This window comes from Grammomys surdaster, unplaced genomic scaffold, assembly GCF_004785775.1.
Source record: "Grammomys surdaster isolate TR1022 unplaced genomic scaffold, NIH_TR_1.0 173, whole genome shotgun sequence".
Classification (NCBI taxonomy): domain Eukaryota; kingdom Metazoa; phylum Chordata; class Mammalia; order Rodentia; family Muridae; genus Grammomys; species Grammomys surdaster.
In genome coordinates, this window is record NW_021604621.1 from 2,596,592 (window position 1) to 2,617,836 (window position 21,245).

The following is a 21,245-nucleotide window of genomic DNA, read 5'->3' on the forward strand; positions in this document are numbered from 1 at the left end:
CTCCTTCTCCTTCTTCTCCTTCTCCTTCTTCTCCTTCTCCTTTTCCTTCTCCTTCTCTTCTCCTTCTCCTTCTCCTTCTCCTTCTTCTTCTTCTCTTCTTCTTCCTCCTCCTCCTCCTGATTCAATTGACTTATATTCTATCTTAGAAACCTCTTGAACCCTAGACAGGCAGTTTTGTAGACTTCTCTTTCTTCCTTTACACCTTACTCTAAGCCTAATGTTGACTTCACTGTGTGGTGTTATTTCTATTAATACTCTTCTGGGACTAGAGAGGTAGCTCAGAGTTTAAGAGCACTAGCTACTCTTCCAGAGGACCAAGGTTCAAATCCCAACACTCTCATGACAGCTCATAACTATTTGTAACTCCAGCACCAGGGGATCCAACATTCACTTCTGTACTCTAAGGCCATGCACACTGATGGTGCAGATATACATGCAGGTAAAACACCACACACTGACAATAAAATAAAGAAATAAAATATTTTTTAAAAGATTCTGACTCATAAATTGACTGAGCAGCAGCCAGTCATGAAAAGTGATATAACTAGTTCCCTGTTCAACTTCCTAAACACAGAAGTATCTGACAAGATCTTCAAGGCCAGTAACAAGGGGTTTTTTGTTTTGGTTTGGTTTTTGGTTTTTCCTTGATTTTTGTACCTTTCTCAATTCTATACTGTAACCTTGCAACCCACCCCAAAAAAGCACACTGTGATTCAACACATAAATTTGTCCGCTGAGTCAGAGAATCATAGCAGAGCCATCCCAGATGTGGCCTTAGAAGCATCCCTGTCTAGCAATTATCACGCCTGGCTGCACATATCAAAAGCACATCAATGACCTTCAAAATATATCAGTGCCTGGTTTCAGGTCCCTACTAGCTGAATGCCAACAAGAAGCACTTGGTAAGAGTGAGAATCTGGACATAATTCTTTTTTTTTTTTTAATGAGCCCTCAGAGCTAAGAACTCACTTCAACTTCTAATTTGGTAAATGAAAAGCAAAAGTTATTGATATTTATTTCAGAATCTTAATGGTGTATTGTAACTGCAAAGGCCTAAATTCAGTCTGTTTGACATTCCAAAGCTATCTAAACATTTTCATCTTTAGGTTTTCAGAGAGAAAATTCATTAGAACCTCAAGCTCACTTTGGAAACAAATCCCCTTTTTCATCAAATTAAATCACAGTGGAATCCAGAGGTTTCCTGCTTCAAATTAAGATAAAACCCTCGGGTATGCTGAAAGATCATGTGCTATGCTAATTTGGTGTGTAGGCCTGTGTAGTCAACTTGTAAAATTGGGCAATTTATTAAAAACAAAAAACGAGAATTTATTCATCACAATTCTAGAGAGTGAAATGTTCAAGATCAAGAGACAGTAGATCCAGTTGTTAAGTGAGAGCTGTTGCCTATGTCACATCCTTTGAAGTAGAGAAATATTGTGTTGTTACATGATGGAAGGCAGAAGGGCAAGCAGGCTGTATGACGTTTTATTTGTAAGGGCTTTACTCGCACTGATTTAATCTCTTTTAAAACAATCATCTCACTTTATTGACACAATATGTGGATAGATACATATTTAAATATGAATTTAATAAAGACAAGTTCTTTCAAGAATATCCCGTACCACATTCATGTCCCCATACCTTACTTCTCCCCATCCCTCCAAGTAGTCTCCTCTCTTCCCCAAGTCTTTCTTCTACATTCATGTCAAATAGCTCTATATACGATTTATATATTTATAAAAATCTAAGTTCCATAAAGGAGAGAAAAACACATATTTGTCTGAGTCCCACGTTTTCACTGAAAATCTCAAGCTGTTCTAAATGTCATCATGCTGGTCATTAAAATTTAACACCTAAAGTTTGGAGGGTAATATGTTCAATCCCTAGCTAACCCCCTGTGAATTATTTATTTGATAGAGGGGCACGTTCCCTCCGAAAAATCCAATGCAGTCAACACTCTAAATTCTTCCCTGTTTTAGATTTTCTTTCCATTTACTATTCATGTTGAGAATATCTGCTCCTTCTCAGGAGTGTCTCCAAACACAATAAGGAAACCACACTGGGAAAGCCTCACTTAGGAGGAACAGAAGGATGTTAGAGTTTCCTCCTTACTGCCTGCTTAACTCTTGCCTGCTGTGAAGAAACAGCTCATCTTTACAACTGATGTAAGATTTGTTCTGGTTGCCAAATTCCAATATCTAAGAACAACAGGGAGGAGGTAGCCTCCTCAATCTTGAAAGACAGAAACTTCAAAGGGGATTTCTATTTTGTAAAGCATAAAGTAACCTGTTATTCCCAAAGATAGTACAGGTGACTAAAAAGAATTTTTAACGTTTCAATGTCGCTAGTCAAAAGTATTGGAAAAGCAACCAGACTTTGAAGATTACCTCCAAACACTACCCCATGTATCTGTGTCTCTCTCAACATCTCACACCAAAAAAGCAACTCAGAGAGTCATTTCTTCTATTACATACAGTGTAGTAAGATGACTGGCATATTTTAATTATTTACATCTCAGATCTTTTACCCACAAACCTAATAAATGCATCAAGTTGAAGTATTAAAGAAGCTTCAAGTAAGAAGATGAGTTGGGGGGGGGGAAAATCACTGCCAAAACTATCAATACCCAAAGACTCTCCAATGGCAGCCTCATTTTGAAACCCAGGAAGCCTGCAGATTAAAGACTTCCAGATGTCTTACCTCATAGATTGCTATGTTGGAGTTCTCATACGTAGCTGGAGTTAGACTACCTGAAGAAAAAGACAGCCTTGGGGACCTCCCACTTTGAACTTCTGAGATGATCTGGAAGCTTACGCTGGCTCGGCTTCCTCTCTGTGAAAGGATTAGGAAAAAGGGGTTGAACAAAATTATTATTTGAAACTAATTCATTATAATCATTCAAGGCTGCAGTTGGTAGCTTACTTAAAGCCTATATACCATGAAGGAAAGGTTAACATTCCCACATATTTTTAACTTCTAGATAACTTGCTTATTCTTTTTACCGTTTGAGAATAAATATATAATTACAATAATTACATCATATCTCTACTTCCTTTTTCTTCCTCCAATCCTTCCATTGCATCCCCAATTGCTCTCTTCAAATTCATGGCTCCTATTTCTTTAGTTGCTAATATATATATACATATATATATATATATGTATATATGTATATATATATATATGTATATGTATATATATATATATGTGTGTGTGTGTGTGTGTGTGTGTGTGTGTGTGTGTGTGTGTGTAGCTATATATTTCTCAATGTGTAAATACAACTCTCTCAGTCCCTAAAATGTTACTGGATGGTTACTTGGTTGGTTGGCTAGGGATTTTTTTTCTTCTTGAGACAGAGTCTTAATGTGTGGTCCTAGCTGGTTTAGAACTCATAATCTCCTTGCTTTGGCCTCTCAAGTGCTGGGGTTACAGGTATGCAATGTACCATTCCTGGTTCCCAGAGAAAATCTGAATTATGTACATGTTACACAAGGAAGACTATAACTGCTATTAATTTGACATTGAATTCTCATTTTCTAGACTTGACATTTAGACCTAAAAGGTGAAATTAATGTCCAAAAAAAAATCTACTCAATGATTTAGTTATGAGAACTGTGGGTGTAGAGAAATCAAAACTTTAAAAAATAGAACTAGAGAATAATTTCAGACCCTGACTCCCAATACTGCCTCCTTTTTATTCTACTCTGCCAAGTGACAATGTTCTTTCTGACAGAAGACCTCCCACAGAGCAATTAAGAAAACACGTATAAATGGGTTATAGGCCCATGACAAGTTCGAGACTGAAGTAAACCAGATCCTTTACTCCTGGATTTTACTTGGACACATAGTCTGTAAGGAATGCTGCAAGCTTCCCAGTTGAAAGAGAAAATGAAGAAGGTTCCCTGAAATCTGTGTTAACCTTTAAAGATAAGCTTTTGTACTGTCAAGTAAGCCAGTAGACTTATTTTATGTGAAGGTGGAGTAAGTCAACAGATACCTCAGTATTCTTCTCTGTATTTCTTTAAATGTCTTTTAAAAGTACTGTAATGAATATAAATAAATAGATACCCTTGTTATTATCTAGGCAAGGGCCTTCTTCTATCACCAATACTACCCTTCACTCATTCATTGTTGATTATTTTTATTACTAGTAGTCATGGTAGTGCTTTCAGACAAAGTCTCACAAGACTCTATCATGAATGACAGATTGGCCTTAAGAACACAGTCCTCCCGCCTCTGCCTTCACAGGACCAAGGTTATAGGCACATACCACCAATGTTCTCCTTTTTATAAGGAGGAAACAGAAAGCTAAAGAATACAAGGGCTTGAGCAAAGATTATTGGTGTTATAGATATAGATCCCTGTCCTACGCCCTTTCTTACCATATCCTGCTTTTTATCATACTTGCTTGCCAGTAAGAATTAATCTCAAATAATTTCTGATGCTGTGCTAACAATGGTCTTTGATCAACTGGTTGCTCTAGTCTTCAGTTAGGTTCTTTTCAATACCAAGTCTGAAGAAAATGTTCTGAAATCTAAACAGCTCAAGACTTAGGCAACACGTAGGACCTGACTCCTCACATAACCCCTCCGTCAACCTGCACTCCCTCGAAGAGAGCAAGGCCAGGGAATCATCTATTTCTCTTCTCTTCTTTATTTCCACGTCTCAGTAAGAGCAAGTAGATGTATATTAAAAGACAGTCCTGTCTGTAAAGGGCAAGGGAGAAAGTGATAAAATCTGCCAAAATTTACATACACTTGGATATCAGCTTCACTTCCTTCTAAAATCTTTGTTTTCTGACTTGGCTTCTCCTGATCCACCAATTTTTCTAGACTGAATTAATTCTGTATTCTCAAAGAGTTTACACTTTCAGACATTCCTTTTGGATAGAATTCTTGGCTTGGTGTCTTGACTGATTAAACACAGCCAGCTGCAAGTTTGTGACTGCAGAGCAATTAAGGAAAATATATGCTTCCCCTATCTGTTCCACTCAGAATCGTTGAGAGAAGCCAAATACCAAAAAGGGACAGAGAGCTATGTTCTTCGGCTTGGGTAATGCCATTCGTTCCCACTTAGACCTAAACATTTAAACAAGCAAACAAGCATCAACATCCCCTAAAGGGCTATCGATATTTGATGTCTTTTCACTTTTACACTAAAGAGTTGTAATGATGTTGTTATTCTCTTCATGTCAAAAGGTACGCATAAATGAAATGATCTATCATCATGAGCACCATCTTATACCCTAGGTAATCTGTCTGTGTGACAGTAGCTCTAGTGTGCTCTTTGTGGCATTTTGCAATTGCTGGCACAGTTTTGCAACCCTGGTGCAGTTTATATATTAGTAGACTTCACTAGGCCTATGCATTGAAGGTCTATGCATTGAAAAGGCCAATTAAGTCCAAAATTGAGTATAGTTACTGTTTTTGCTACTTTAGAGCCTAACATCCAGGCAGCTGTCAAGAACTGTCAGGTTGACATGGATAATACCAAATTAATGGAGGGTTTGAAAACAGATTTGTATCTTTTGATCAAGACTTTAGTACATTTATCTCTATTTCCACAAAACTTTATCAGTGGTCACATTTCTAGATAAAATATTTTTGACTACAGGACTGAATTATTTTATCTTGATATCAAGTTATAGATTGAGATTGCCTCAGAGTGTTGGCTTCAGTGTCTGCTTGAGTTGGGGAACTTCATACAAAGACTACTGAGTGAAAAACCCGGAGCAACTCTACCACCATGACCGTTAGTCTCCTCTGGTGGTTTCAAAACAGAAACCAATTATTAGTGTGTTTCTTGAGTGTGGAGGTGGAGTACCGCCACAATGATAGTTTTGTCTTTCATTAGTACATTTATAGGAAGGTTATATATACCTTACAAAGTAATCTGATGATTTAACCCAGATGATTATAAGTAGGAAATGAATTAAATAGCTCATCAGTTCATTTGACTGACTACTCAGGACATTATCACATAATTCCATTCCTCACATAGCCAACTAATTCCATGTAAGTTTCTGTGTCATTTTTAAGCAACTGATCAGTTTGACACTAAGATAGCCAAATTCTCAAATCTGGTGTAGTAAAGTAACAACAGTAAATGGCACATGGAAACAATATGATGCTTTTTGTATCCTCTTTCTACATCTTACCACCTCTACAAAGTATGCAAAGATCAGTGTCATTATTGCAACCAAATAGGCTAGCATAAGGAAACACATCAGCTCCCTTAACAAAATTGTCCCCCACATGCTTTCTTTTCTAAGTTTCTGTTTATGCTGTTTCCTCTGCCTATGATATCTCTCAGGGCTGGGAAGACAATAGAAAAACAGGATAGAAACTGTATGAAACCACAGAAAGTTTGTCTTTTATCATCATCATCATCATCATCATCAACCATTTACCAATAACCAATACCAAAATTTTGGCGAATTCCAACTTCAATTCCAAAGCTTTCTAATAATTTCTCTTGGGAGGGTCAAAGAAAAATGATTGATAAGTAGTCTATAATCTGTGACATAGACAAATTCTACCTTCCCTCTTTTAAGATTCAGCTTTGGACATAGGTCTCTGAATGGATCCTTCTATTGATCTAATTTCTCTAAAGTCCTATTCTATTTCCGGTTCGTTTGTACAAGTTGGCATATATTGGTTTCCTTGCAAGATTTCATTGTCTTCGACCTGACTATAATGACCTAGGAGATAAGGAATATACATAATCTCACAAAATGCATCCCACGGACAGTAGCAGGTCCTTACAAAGATCACCTATTATAACCCAAATACAACCTGGACTCTCATGAAACTCAACTCTCTTTTATGAGTTGAACCATCTTTCTCCAAACTTTTATTAGTACATTTTATAGTATATGCACTATGTTGGGTATTAGAGGCTAATATAAGTTTACCTAAAAGGGGTTATATGAAGTCAAAGATAAACTATTGCCCAGAGTATACAGTATTCACTTTCAAAACATGGTTCTAAAAGAAGTAACTTCAGACAGGAATCTAAATTTTAGGCTAGAACAAAGAAGTAGGCTTCAGACATGAAAATGACCTTGGGCTAGGACAGGGAAGTAGGCTCAAATACTTTGGTCATCCTGGTAAGCCTTTAGAGACAGTGGTCATGGGAGTGTTCACATAATTGGGTTTAATGTCTTGGTTTTTCTTTGACTAATTGTGTTTATTGTATTGTTTGTTTCTCAACTATGTGCATCTATTATATTGCTAGATCCTCAACCTAGAACTGACCTTAATACATGCCTGTAATCAAAATGGTATTAAGGCATAAAAGAAGAGGGGGTGGGATAAGGGTTTCTAGGGAGGGGAAATGGGGAAAGGGGATGACATCTGTATTGTAAATAAATAAAATATCCATTTAAAAAAAAAGAGTTAATGAAGACAAGAAGCAATGAGATGCTATTTACTGGCTGTAAGAATAGCATAAATTACCACATCCCCTCAGTAGAGCAAAATGTGCTTCAACCCTAGTAGCTACCTATTCCATTTTAAGAGAATACATCTGTACAGTAGACAGAATTTTTCTTGTCACATTTTTAGAATGTAAGCACAGATGCCATTGACAAGTTTGAACATGCGACACCTTTTGTAAAAAGTGAAACATGATTAGAGCGCTATCAAGATGGTGAAGTTCCCAAAGTGGACTACAGAGTGAGAAAGTATGCTTTAGGTTGAGACATACCAAATAATGTCATTTATGGACACTTTGAAAGCCTAAGTATTCTATGTTGCTTATAGTTACACAAATGTATTAGCAACAAAAACAACAATCATGAAAGTGATGGTTTTCAGGGCAGTTATGGAGGGAAGTAATGGATTTAAATCACGAGTGTTTAACACTTATCTGTAGTGTTTCATTTATTCACATAAAGCAGGGCTGGCAAGATGGCACAGTGGATATTAGTGTTTGCAGCCACGCCTGGTAATCTGAGAGTTGAATCCCTGGAATCTAGTGGAAGAACAAGAACTGACTCCTACAAGTAGTCCTCCACACATTGCTATGGCATTCATGTGCCACACAACACAACACACACACACTACATACACACACATGTCATAGACTCACACATAACAATAGTTATTTTAAATAGAGTATATGGTAAAATATCTGACATTGATAGAGTCATATACTATTCATTAGGTTAGTCTCTGTTTTTTTGAAAAAATTTTAATTAAATATTTAAAATTATAAGTTTGGTGACATAAGTATGTGGTATCTTCAACAATAGTCTTGTCATCATGTTGTAGAGGGTAACCAATAGAATTGCTAGTACGCTGCAAGGTTTTGGGGTTCTATAAGATTTTCTTGGACAACAACTTTAAAAAGTATAATCTATTCCTGGTACTGGGAGTCTTAATTGGTAGCATATGATGTCTAGTTGGGGTATCATCTCCCCCATTAGACAGTAATTCCACTTAAACTCTTAAATATGTCAATATTTTAGGAGGCTTCTACAGTAGTAGGTTTCCACATGGTTTTCGAAAGGTCTGTAATGATAGTTACCCTTGCTTGTTCATACTCCTTCTTCTTCCCTGCTCTCCCACCCCTTCCCATTTAAACCTCCTGATATATGTTCTACTAGCAGTATATTATGTTTCCTCTTCCTTCGAACTGGAAGCTTCATCCCATACTGACTAGTGTTGATTGATAATGCTGAAATGTATTATATGCACTGCTTGCAGAGAAAAGTAATAATCTCACTCAACTGCAAACTGTACCACAGTGACCTGCCTGAAAGGCATACCCACTGGTGCAATGGTGAAATAAGTGTTCTGGGACTAATAAACCACTTTTTGGTCAGATTTAATGCCTGCTTCATGAGATACCATACACTGTTTATGAGGCCAAGAACCAGAGATGATAGACCGTGGGGCCTAGTAGAAAACATACTACTGTTGTTTTGCTAAGTGAACATAGCAATAAAATGACTCCTAATGACATATGCTATACCCATAGATCAGTGCACAGAGAAGCTTCTGCTTGGAGTAGATGGTAATTAACATGAAGACCCACAACTAGACAGTGTGCAGAGAGTGAGAGACTTTTGAGCACTCATCCCTATATAGGATGTCTTTATCATACCCCTCTTCTCAAGGCTCAGAGATCTATGGAGAAGAGCAAAAGAACAGATTTTAAGTGGCAGAAATGGTAGATAGCGCTACAAAAACAGTATCTTCCAGACACCACGGGATTGATACATATATGAATTCACACAAATTAAGAAAGCATACATGGGAGCTGGATAGATAGCTTAGTGGTTAAGAATGCTGGCTATTCTTCTAAAGGTCCCAGGTTCAATTCCTAGACATCACATGACAGCTCACAGCTGTCTGTAACTCCATTTCTGGAGGTTTCTGACACCCTCACAGAGAAGTGCATGCCAGCAAATAAACAATATACATAAAATAAAAATAAATTATAAAAAATGAAAAGTACATCAATACACTCCAGGGTGGGCCTTATGCTCAGTAGTTAGCCAAAGCAAATTGGACTCTTTGTTTTGAGTGTGTGTTTTGTTTTGATTGAAATATGTATTTATCTAAAAAAAAAAACACCATGGTTCTAAGTCATCATTATCTAACTGAGATATATCATGAACTATAGATGTCATTTTAATTAACAATATCCATACACATATCAGGGTATAAAACTGAATAACTGATATATGTACATGCTGAACAAATAAAGAGTAATTAACATTTTGATATTCTTAAATTATATATCTATATGAAACATTTCCTTTTAAAATGTATTTCTGTTTTGTGAATTTGTCTGTGTATATGTGTATACGTACATGCTACATGCCCTGAAGAGGCTCAAAGAGGGTGTTGGATCCACTGGAGCTAGAGTCATAGGTAAGCCGTTGGACTTGGATGCTGGGAAATAAATTCAGGTCCTCTGCAAGAGCAATACAGCTTTGAACTGCTCGGCAATAGTTTTAGTCCCCTGTATCATTTCTTGATGTTAATAAACTTTAGCCTCCTGTTTTTCATTTTCTTTCTTTCTTTTTCTTTGTCAATTATGCACGAAGTTGCAAATTACAGTCACCCGAGTGTTCTATAGAACACTGGAATTTATTCTTCCTGTCTAACTGTATTTTGATACCATTTATCTACTATCTGACTATTTCCCTGTCTTCTACCCTTCCTACCCTCTGGTGATCATTAGTCCATTCTCCCAATTCTACGTATGAGCAGGATTATGTGAGATTGTCTTTCTATATCTGATAAGTGTTCTAAATACAGTACGTATTTTACTCTTATATTTTTGGTTGCTAGTCCAGCCTTTAATCTCTCCAGCTCATGTGTTTTACTCTTACAGCAAATCATAATTAAAATTAATGAATAGCATGCATTTAATGCTAACTTGTAGCTTCTGCCTATGATATCAGGCCATACAGGCAGAAAGGGGGTTACTTACCTTACTGCCAAAGTGGGGATTAACAAATGTCACATCTTCCAAAGTCAGTAGGATTCTGTTGGGTCCTTTAATCAACTGGATTTTATTTATACGTCGCCTGAAACAAATGTGAAATAAGATGGTCAGGGCTCTAATACATATATATCTATAGGCATGCATTATGAATAAAATATATACACCACATACATGAGTTTTTACCATAATAGCTACAGCAAAGGAATGCAACAATAAACCTGGTCATCACAACTTACAAAGACAAAAACAGAAATGTGAAAACATTACTGAAAAAGTATTCAAAAAAGAAGCAAGGGTGATACATAGGGATCGTATCTCATACTAATGATGATGATCTCACGTCAGGGACACATTCCAAATTTTTCCGGATCATTTTAAGGTGCTCTGCGTCCTCCGTGCTCACACTCCACATCCTAATAATCTTAGCGCCAAAAGTCATTGCTCCTCAGTTTATAAACAAAAACACATTAAGGAAGCAAAGCAAAATAATGAAAATTGTGTGAGATTCTCTAGCCTTAGGCAGAGCTGGAACTGGAATCCTTGGCCCCTGGCTATAGGCCCAGATTTCTGCCCATAAGACCACTTGTCTCACAGAGTTGCATGCATGCGTTGCCAAAGCAACAGGTTGAAAAGTGGAAAAAAAATCAGTCAGTTGTTTGCTTTGTCTACATGATTCCAAACAAGTGGGCTGGCTGGGTTTTTTCCCTTTTGCTGAATTAGTCTGTTGCCTGAGCATTACACAGACTCAGTTTAAACATGACCCTCTCCAAACGCATCCATTAATTTGCAGGAAGTGTAATTATTTTATATAAATCAATAGAGATATAGGAGTGTATGATGTTCACCTCACACAGTCAGGTAGGAAACCAGGCAACCAGAAAGGAGTGTTTTCGTTCTCTCTTTCTCCCTCCCTCTGTCTCTTTCTCTCCTATCTCTCACTTGCTCCCTCTCTCTTCCCCTCTCCCTCTCTCTCCTCTCTTTCTTGGTCTGCTTAAAGGCTATGATCTGACTTTCTTTTTTTTTTCCATAATTCAATACTGCAATGTGTTCACTGCAAAAGCCAGAGTGAGAGAACAACCAGTGAATCAAAATGCTTTGCCAAACTGGTCTAAGGAGACTTCTATAATCACATCACTGTAGCTTTAAGTACCAGCAACCCAGTCAATTGTTCTCGGTGACTTCACTGGTTTGGAAACAAACAATTAATGTGTTTCTAATTGTCAGCCAACAAATATGTCCCTTATCACGGTGGGAGCTGCTACCCAGCAGAGAAAATTAAGAGCCCTGTAGTGACTTTTTGGGTAGAGTACATGAATCTTTTGGCAAAGTAAAACATCAGTCCCTAACTTATCAGTTTCATATGTGCAGAAAATTGTCCACGCATTAAAGCAGGCACACCTGTGAAAATAATTGTACGTCACAATACAATCTAGTAGAGAGCAAATTGGACTCCCAATTTGGGAGGGAGGGGTGCAGTACTGATTCTGTTATTAATTAGCCTCCAGGTGCAGGTGACCTTGGCTAAATCATTTAACCTCATCCTGCCTCAGTGTCTCCTGTCTAGCTGAAGAACACTCCTTCCATTCCCTGCTGTAGAGAGTTGTTTTGAAAATCCAATGAGATAATGTATGTGAAAGTGCTCTGAAAAGCAGGAAGCACTAGGGAAGTATCAGAGCTCATTATCATCATTATCATCGTTACTATCACAAAGCTCAGGAGAGCTTTACAGAAAGGCGATGCAATCTGCTTCGGAGGAGTGAGGAGAAAAGAGAAGTTCAAAGAATCCTTTGTTTGGGGGTAGTTAGGTTCTTTGCACGTCTTTCTTTCTGGAAAAAAAAAACCTTAAATAATCAAAACACAGAGAAAAGGAAGGAACAGAGAGTCACTCTCAAGCAAGTAATCATCTATTACAGAAACTCATCAGCGGCTTGGCACTTCTGATTGCAGCCGTGGTGGGCAGAGAGAGGGAGGTAGGCAGCAAAGAGCATCTTTTATGCTTTGTTAGCTGAGGAACCAAGCACCAAGTGACTCTGGGAAGTGATGTGCCTCTCTCTCATCTCTGAGTTTTCTGTGACCACTTGAAGTACCAATTGTCTCAAACTCATTTTCCTCTCCAATCATTTCCCTCTCTAATCATGTCCCTCTCCAATCATGTCCCTCTTCAGTCTTCTTTGCCCTTCAGCTCGCAAGCTCCAAACAATTCCCCCACCTTTGTGGGTCTGCTTTTTTCTTTTTCCCTTCTCTTCCCAATGATTAATGGGTTGAACTCACTCAAAACCCAGAGTACCAATCCTTTCTGTTTAAAAGACAAGCAAGAATTATCACTTGATTAGTAATATAAGCAGCTGACTGTGAGTCCATTTTTTTACCTTGACATGAAATGGTTAAATAGTGGGTAGAAAGAGCCTATGACTCCTAAAATCTCCCGGGTGTGTGTATTGTCTATCATTTATTTTTGCTGAATATCTAAGGATATGGAATGACTATTAAATTACTTGGCAGCATGTAACATTCAGACCAGTCTTGAAAACAGGTCATCAAATTAGTGGACCACCTGTTAAGGGATTGAGGGAGGAAGACAGACTTGATAACTATGATGTTGATGAATGAAGAGGGTAGTTTTTATCCAAGGAAGAACAGTAGAAAGCCAGGTTGTAATACTCTGGATAAGAAGCATAGATATCCAAATGAAGAACCTGAGTCCTCAACAATTACCAGAAGTCTACAAAAGGCTTAAGTTTTTCCATTTATTGAGTACCTATTATAAATCTCATAAGGAGGTAAGTGCTTTATTCACACTTCCTTATTTATTTTTAATTATACATATATGTCTGTATAGATGGGTACCTGCATGAGTGTAGTGCCTGAAGAGCCAGAAGAAGGCATCAGATTCCCTGGAACCGGAATTACAGTGGTGAGCTGCCTGACATGGGTGCTGAGAACTACTCAGTACTCAATCTTATCCACTAAGCTACTCTCCACCTCCTAAAATATTTGTATGTATCCTATGTGTGTGCATGGTGGTGAGGGGAGATGAGCTCACATGTGCCAAAGTGTGCATTTGTTGGTCAAAGAACAATTTGTGGAAGTTGATTCTCTTGTTTTCGCCATTGTGGCTCATAGGACTCAAACTCAAATCTTCAGACTTAGCACCTTTACATGGTGAATGATCAAGCAGGACCTGCTTTCCAAATGTATGACTTAGCACCACTGTACATAGAGCTTAAAGTCTAGCCCAAGCCTACCTACAATATCCCAACTCCATCTGCCATCATACCATTTCATGGAGAAGGTGGGGCATAGATAAGCAATAATAGAAAGACCTATTCCTAGTTCTCTTATCTCACCACCACATTGATCTACTCATAGGCCACATCACCACTGACAATACAGCTGGGAAAGTTTTTCTCAGCATCATGAAAACATTTCAGTCTTAAATGGGGCTATAGGGATGGTAAAACACTATGGGAAAGAAAATCAGTGGGTCATGTAATGAGGCAATTGTACTGAAACATGACTTCCTGGAAATCAATATTAACAAGGCTGCTGTGGACTTCTATTTTGTGTATACAGAAAGAACAAAAAAAATGTACCTTATAAAGTAAGCAAATCCATTGATAGACAGCAAGGCTATAAGCAAAGCAAAGCAGACCATCATAGCCAAGGCAGGGTCAATACCTACTCAAAGGGAGAGAGAAGGAAAAGAACAGCATTAAAACAGAAAAAGCAGTAAATAAAGCATACGACAGAATGACTCCTCATGCTTTCTGGTGACTCTAAAAGCAAGCCAGATGTACCCAACCTAATTCTATTTTTTTCTACAGCATAATCTGTCTTGTTGACTTTATGGACAAGAAAGCAATTTCACTGTTCTAAGCCAAACCCACTCACCACTCTGACAATAACGAATAACATGAATTAAGGTGACCAGGGTGTTTTTGTTGGAGGAAAAAGTCTACAAATGGAAAACTCTGAGTACATTCATTTATGTAGGATAGCACTAACATTCTTGAGAATAGGTGTGGTAGCCTACCTATGCAGTGTAAGTACTATGCTGTCTAAAATAAAAGCCCTACTTAATCTACCTGAGTCCACAGACCTCATGAATTACATAATACTTGTCCTTTAAGGGTGAAGTAGGGCCAATTTATGACAATTAGTGTTTTCATAATAAACATATAAGTTGATCTTTATGAATCTAAATGTTTAAATAGATTTCAAGAGAAAACACTTTATGTGAGTGAAGAGGCAGTCGGATGTGTCATGTTAAAGTAAAATCATAGTCAAACCTTAGTTCAAATAGATGTACATGTTTTTGGAAAGGCATAGACAGATACTTAAGTCAGGATAATATGGGTACTTCCAAAGGTACGGTCTGGCTGTCAGAGATTTGATGAAGTTTCCCTCTTCCTAAAACTAGGAGAGGCCCACTAGTCAATCAAACTGTGATACTGGTAAGGAACATCAAAATTACTGGCTGTGGTTCCTACCCTCAAGGAGCAGTATATTTGGAGAGTGAAGAAATGTGACCACTACCTGAGCAACAAGTAAAAGGTGATTTTGTGCTAAGCTGTGATGCAGAGAAGTTTAATGAAATGGTAGTTCAGTAAAGAGGTGGTGTAAAGATGGCCTTCTTGGGGAAGGATCTGACTGACAAGAGTAGGATACACAGGTAAACTTTCTGGTAGGGGAAAGCAACCACAGGCCACAGGCAACTAAAGTCAAGGGAGGAAAATGTTTTCATTTTATTAGCCTAATGTCTTTGAGAAAGATTGAGACCTCTTTCAGAACCAGTGATGAGTTAGCTTTTAAACTGTGAATGATTCTTTAAGACTGGAAAGTGCCTCTTGTGGTTCTGATTATTTTGAAGTTAAGAAGATAAAGTACCCAGATGTTTGTGCAACCTGAAATACAAATGTTTGCCCTTATGAGTGCTTCGATATTAAAATATACCTTGTCTTAAAGCAGCATTCCTATAGCCCACACTGAACTAAATTGATGACCAGTGATTTCCCATTCCTTACCTCCTTGGCAGATCTTCCCTTCTGCAAACCAGCATTTTGCATCTGCGCTAGTAGGCCTGCCACCAGGGAAATGAATGGGGGTCCCTCTGAACCTTAGCAGTTCAGTTTCCATATCCACAGTGTAGGTGCCATGGAGTTCCCATTCTTTCCCGTTGGTATCCAGGATTACATATTCAGAAATTCCATTTCCATTTGAATCTGTCCTTATCAACTGGTTGAATCCATAGAACTGCATGTTTCTGGAATGCTGAACCAGGCTGGCAGCACCAGCCTGTCCACTTTCTTTCATAGCATTATTCATGGCTTGTGCGATAAAGTAAATTGAATTGTAGATGGTTCCAAACAACGGTGAAACCTAGTTTTAAAAATTACAATTATCTTGAGCCCTACTCACCCTAGAGCGATTTTAGAGTATATCCCAAGCTTCTCTTCATTATTATGTGCCACACGTCTGAATGGAGCAGAGCCCTGAAGACCCAGAGGGGGGAAATATTTCTGAGGACTTGCTTGGTTTCTCCCCTGAATTTTTCTATTTTCCCCTCAAGGCCTTAACATCTTTAAATATATCAAATATGACAATTTTACGAGCAAACCGAGTCATACACAGTATATGTTTATGCTACCCAACTAAAAATGTGATTTAGAATTTAAAAAGAACACTAAAAACCAAGCATGAAACTAGACAAGGGGAGTTCCAGAGAAATTTACCAGGAAAATTATTGGTGCTCTGTGCATGATAAAATCACTTCCTTGCACTACTAGAGTGGTAAGTATATATATGACAAGATTGTAAATAACTGGTGACCACAATCCATGTCTTTGTCTCCCTGTCTTTGTCCAAAATGCCTAGTCTATTAGACACATACTCCTCAGAGAAAATGGCCACCAGGATTCAGTTTTAAATGCATATTCACACACTAGACAACTTGAGTTTAAGTCAACAAATCCTACATTTAATTGGCTAGCAAAGTTGCAAAACTTTGGAGAGAAACCACCATAAATCAATAGGTAGGCTACAGAAAATTGCATGAATATGTCTGCTACACAATTGTTCCAAGGATATTGATATTTGCATACCATGCCTGATGTATGATGTTCATTAACCTCATAAGTTATTTCTGGAATAACCCTTGTACTTTTTATTATAAAAGGTAAAAAGAAAGATCAAACACCCACCACACACACACACACACTCTCTCTCTGCAGTTCCCTACAGTCATGGCCTCATGGTTTTCTATAGCATTTCAAATCAAGTATGGAAGTCAAGAGGTTTATGATCATATTATTTTTACCAAGCTTTGAGGAAAGCTGATTACTCACAGGTTTTATATCCTAAGGTCTATAGAGCCAACATCCTGTGATAAGCTTCATGTGTGAGAAAAAAACAAAATACTTACAATTAACTGAATTCTGTTTGTATTGGAAATGCAAGTCAATATGCAGAGAAGTGCAGTGACTAACAGGATAGTGCCATGCTTTGTTTACATAGAATACGATGGGTCAACCACGACTTCATATTAGCATCACCATGATATATCAAAACCAAACTCATAGTAACAAATTAAGATGCTAACTGGGGATTGTGAAAAGCCTCAGAGAGGTTCTAGTACATCTAAAAGTTATAAAAGCAATAGACTATTCCTAAGGAAAGAATGTTTAGGTGAGTCACATGTTACTTTACACAAATGATGTAAAGAATTATGGTTATCATAACCTTTTATATCATTTGATTAGGTATCTTTATAGGTAGAAAAGGGGGATCTATAGAAGCTAGGTGATCTGACAAGTTTTCTCATTCCAGCATAAAATTAGGACTAGATTTCAGGGCTCCTATATCTTGGATTAGTCTTCTTGATTGGAAAAAAAAAAACATGGACTAAGGTCCCTTCTGGTTCTGATCTCCTCTAAAAGTTCCTGACTTTTGGCCAAGTCAAGAGACTAAAATTAGCAAGCAAACATTTTTTTGGCCTATATATGGGTTCTTGTTTAGCTTTCTAGCCTCTTCATAATACTAGAGTGCCCCAAACTCAGGTCTTTAGCTTCCTGACTGTCTACACTCTCTCCTTTGATGACCACTTCAAATTTTATGAATTGAAATACCACATCTACCCCATAACTCTCAGACTTAAGATTCCAGTTTAGACCTCTCTCCTGTATTGCAGACTCAAATAGTCAATTGCTTATGTCAACAACATTACTTGAATGTTATATTTTAACATACTCTGAATTGATCTCCTTCCTAAACCCCCGTTCTACATACAATAAGTATCTCTCCTTTTTCTAAATAGCTATTATATACTTCCATTTTTAAAAACTACTGAGTCTCAGTCTCCTGAATTCTGTTTCAATGGACTCTCTCCACTACCCAACCCCAGCAGAAACAGATTATAAATACATCAAACCAGGGTAGACACCGTTAATGAACAAAAATACATGGAGGTCACTTAGGAAGTTTTCAATAATCCCTTGTCTTGACTTTTGTGGACAGTGCTTGTCTTTAGGACTCCTACAAGAGCCCAACTACTTTCCAAGATATTGGTAGGTTATGAGAAAAGGTGAAGGAAAGAAGGCAGAGTACAAAATCAATACTAGTAAAATAAAAACCAGTTTTTAAACACCCACAGGGCAGCAACTCCCTGAAAGCAGAAAAGAACACTGGCATTCTGTTTTGAAAGGCATAGAGCCTTCTGGGAAAGACCATATCTATCTATCTATGACCAAAAAGAAAAAAAAGAAAAAAAAGAAACTCTTAAAAACACTTCTGCATCTGACACACTGCACTGTGTTTTCTGCTGGCTAGGCTAGTCTATCCTGCCCTCTATGTTCTCAGGTAGACTGCTGGTAGAACTGGCTGACAGAAACTCCCTATGATTACTGAAACTTGAAGTTTATTCTTGGGAATTTTCTCATATCTTTCATATTTTAAAGACAGACACACAAACACACACACACACACACACACACACACACACACACGGACTGCTGTAAGTGCCCTCATAGTCACAAAAGTATAATGGAAAAAAGACTTGAAGTTAAGAGAAAATCTTACCAGCAGTATTCAATTACAAACAAGGAGCTGTCATCCTGGCACCACTGTCCATGGGAAAGCTTAGATCTGTTTCACCCATTCAACTCCTTAGCAATGGAAATTTCCCCCTTCATATAAGACCAAAGTCTAAAGCATGCTCTGTTAGTATCAATCACAAAAGTTCTCTAGTTGTATTTGTAGCATATAATCAGAATAGGAAGTACAGGATGAAACAAGGGATAACTAGACATGCTCTGTGGCCCTATCCTGGCTTCTCACTAAAACAGTTTTTAAAAAAGCGTAGTGGTTTGAATGAGAATGGCCCCCCATAGGCTCAAATGTTTAAATATTTGGTCCTGAGTTGGTAGAAATGTTTTGGAAGAATTAGGAGGTGTGGCCTTGTTGAAGTAGGTGTGAACTTGTTCAAGAAGATAGTTCACAGGGGTTGGGCTGTCTGTCTGTCTGTCTGTCTATCTCTCCACATTGGGGGTCAGATGTAAGCTACTCTTCTAGGACCATGCCCATCTGCCTGCTGTCATACGTACTCCCTGCCATGATAGTTATAAACTCACCATCTTAAACTGTAAACTCCATTAAACACTATAAGCTCCATTGCTCATGGTGTTTTGTTACAGGGACAGAAAACTGACTAACACAAGAAGCAAGACAGAATGGGCAGGAACACCTGCCAGACAGTTGACTTTGTTGACCTCACAGTCCAGAAGAGAAAAGCCATTAATGATTCATGCTATTGTTTTTGCCTACTATGTAGATCTGAACCTGAATAATTGAATTAAAACCAAATGGTAACTGAAACATAACACTGGTTTTTATTTCGTGACTTTAGATAACTCTATTCTAAGAGTTTAAGAACCATTAAAAATAAGAATGAGGTCAAAGTAAGGAGCAAGGCTATCTGAATTTTTTAGCAGTTTATGCTGGTATGAAGTTGATTGTCATCACTTGGTCCTCAGAAGTGTACACTAGAACCTACTTCTTCAAGCAGTCATTATTTGAATAACAAAAATTGCCGCATCACTTTCAAACAAGAAGCTAGGCATATGAAGAGTCTTAAGAACTTTAAGTTAATTGAATTTCTGTTGTTAAAATGATACAATAATTCATGATCAGACTCCTTTGACTTGGTCAAAAGCTAGATGAAAAAACAATGTTTAGTATGACAGTCATATAGAGTAAGGTAGATAGACAACTGTGGTCACTGAAATTTGGGAAATTTTTCTTTACAGACTTTTAAAATGTCTCCTGGGCTTCTTTCTGAAATGTCCAAGCTGCTGTCTCCCCTTTAGCTTAGCACCCCCTGCCAGGCATCCATATTTAGGCTAATGAAAGACAGTAGCTATAGGGAATATAAGCTCCCTACAACTAGTATCCTAAGAAATCTGGAAGATTCCCTTTGCTTAATCTTAGAAAGTCACACATGAGGAAAATATCCAAAATGTTTGTTCTAGCAATATGTGCTTGTAGCCAACAGAATTTCATTTAAAACAAACATCAAGAGTACAATTTTTTAAATAGGGAGAATTCAGGCATCAAAACCTAGTTTCAGAAGTCTATTTTGTGCCAAAGTATAAAGGTACATAGTGATAATTCTTGCTCAGTCATCCTGAGACCAAATTAGGAAGTTTTTCCGTGGTTTCCCACCCCTACAGCTTCCTATTTTGATATACTCTTCTCTTTTCATGGCTCCTTATAAAGCCTTACTACCTCCTACATCCAAGGAAAAGAATCAAATAAACATGTTCAGATCAAAATATAAGTCACTTAAGTTCTGTTACGTTCCTTTAGTAAAGAATTAGCATTAGATACTCCCTATAAAAATACACAGTAAACCTTATGTGTGGTCCCGTGATCAGGTTCGGGTAACAGTCTTGGGTAGAATCCCAAGTCTATCATTTGAGGAAACTGCTTTGAGCTTTAATTTTCTTACTCATAAAATATAAATGTTAGTATGTAATTTGTGGGTTGGCTTGAGGGTTCGATGGGATCATTTATGCAAACTACTTAGTACAGAGAAAACACTGGATATACAATACCTGCTATCGTTTGTATTTATGAGGAGGGGCTTCTGTCTCTGGCAACATCATTCTGGAAATGTAGAGTTTTTGCTCCTTGTTCCAGTCTTAAATCTATGACCAGTAATAGTCTCAATGTCCCCAAATGGTAAAACCATTGGGAAAAAGACCTATTTATATTTTGCTTCGCATTATATCCCCTACAGAGTTCTGGAGCCACAGTAATATTAACAATGGCTACTTTATTAATAATTATGATTAACATTTATTAAGGGGTTACTAGGTATCAGGCAAATTCATTAATGTCTTCACTCACTTGAGTCTCACAGTTCTGTGAGGGAGTACCAATATTATGTACATTTTAAAATAAAATGAAGATAGAGAGTTTAAGCATACTAAAGGTAGTCCCTTTGAAGCTTTAAACCAATGTGCTATGTTTGAGCTTAATACTTAATACTTGTTAAATTAATTACAGGGCTGTGGCAAACAACAAAAAGGAATATCATGTGCACCCATTTGTAACTTCTTTTGTCCTACATTGTTTGTTTATAGACTTTCTAATAAAAGGGGAAGAAGAAACAGAAACATTAGTGTTTCGTAATTAGTAATATCAAAGACCTCTGCAAACCTGAGCCAGAGAACATGTAAGAGAGAAGGCTACTATAGGAGTGGTAACTGATTTTGCAGCATGGAGACCAATCA

The 21,245-nt window shown here is 37.6% G+C and overlaps 1 protein-coding gene across 1 annotated transcript in view; it reads right to left on the minus strand.

Annotated features, from left to right (window-relative positions):
- Gucy2f (guanylate cyclase 2F, retinal) overlaps positions 1-21,245 on the minus strand; it is an 89,546-nt gene that overhangs the window by 42,976 nt on the left and 25,325 nt on the right. The window contains exons 3-6 of the mRNA XM_028767498.1: positions 15,483-15,837; positions 14,052-14,136; positions 10,444-10,540; positions 2,701-2,832 (exon numbers count right to left, since the gene is read on the minus strand). Coding sequence (XP_028623331.1) covers positions 2,701-2,832; positions 10,444-10,540; positions 14,052-14,136; positions 15,483-15,837 — 669 coding nt within the window. The remainder of the gene's footprint in view (positions 1-2,700; positions 2,833-10,443; positions 10,541-14,051; positions 14,137-15,482; positions 15,838-21,245) is intronic.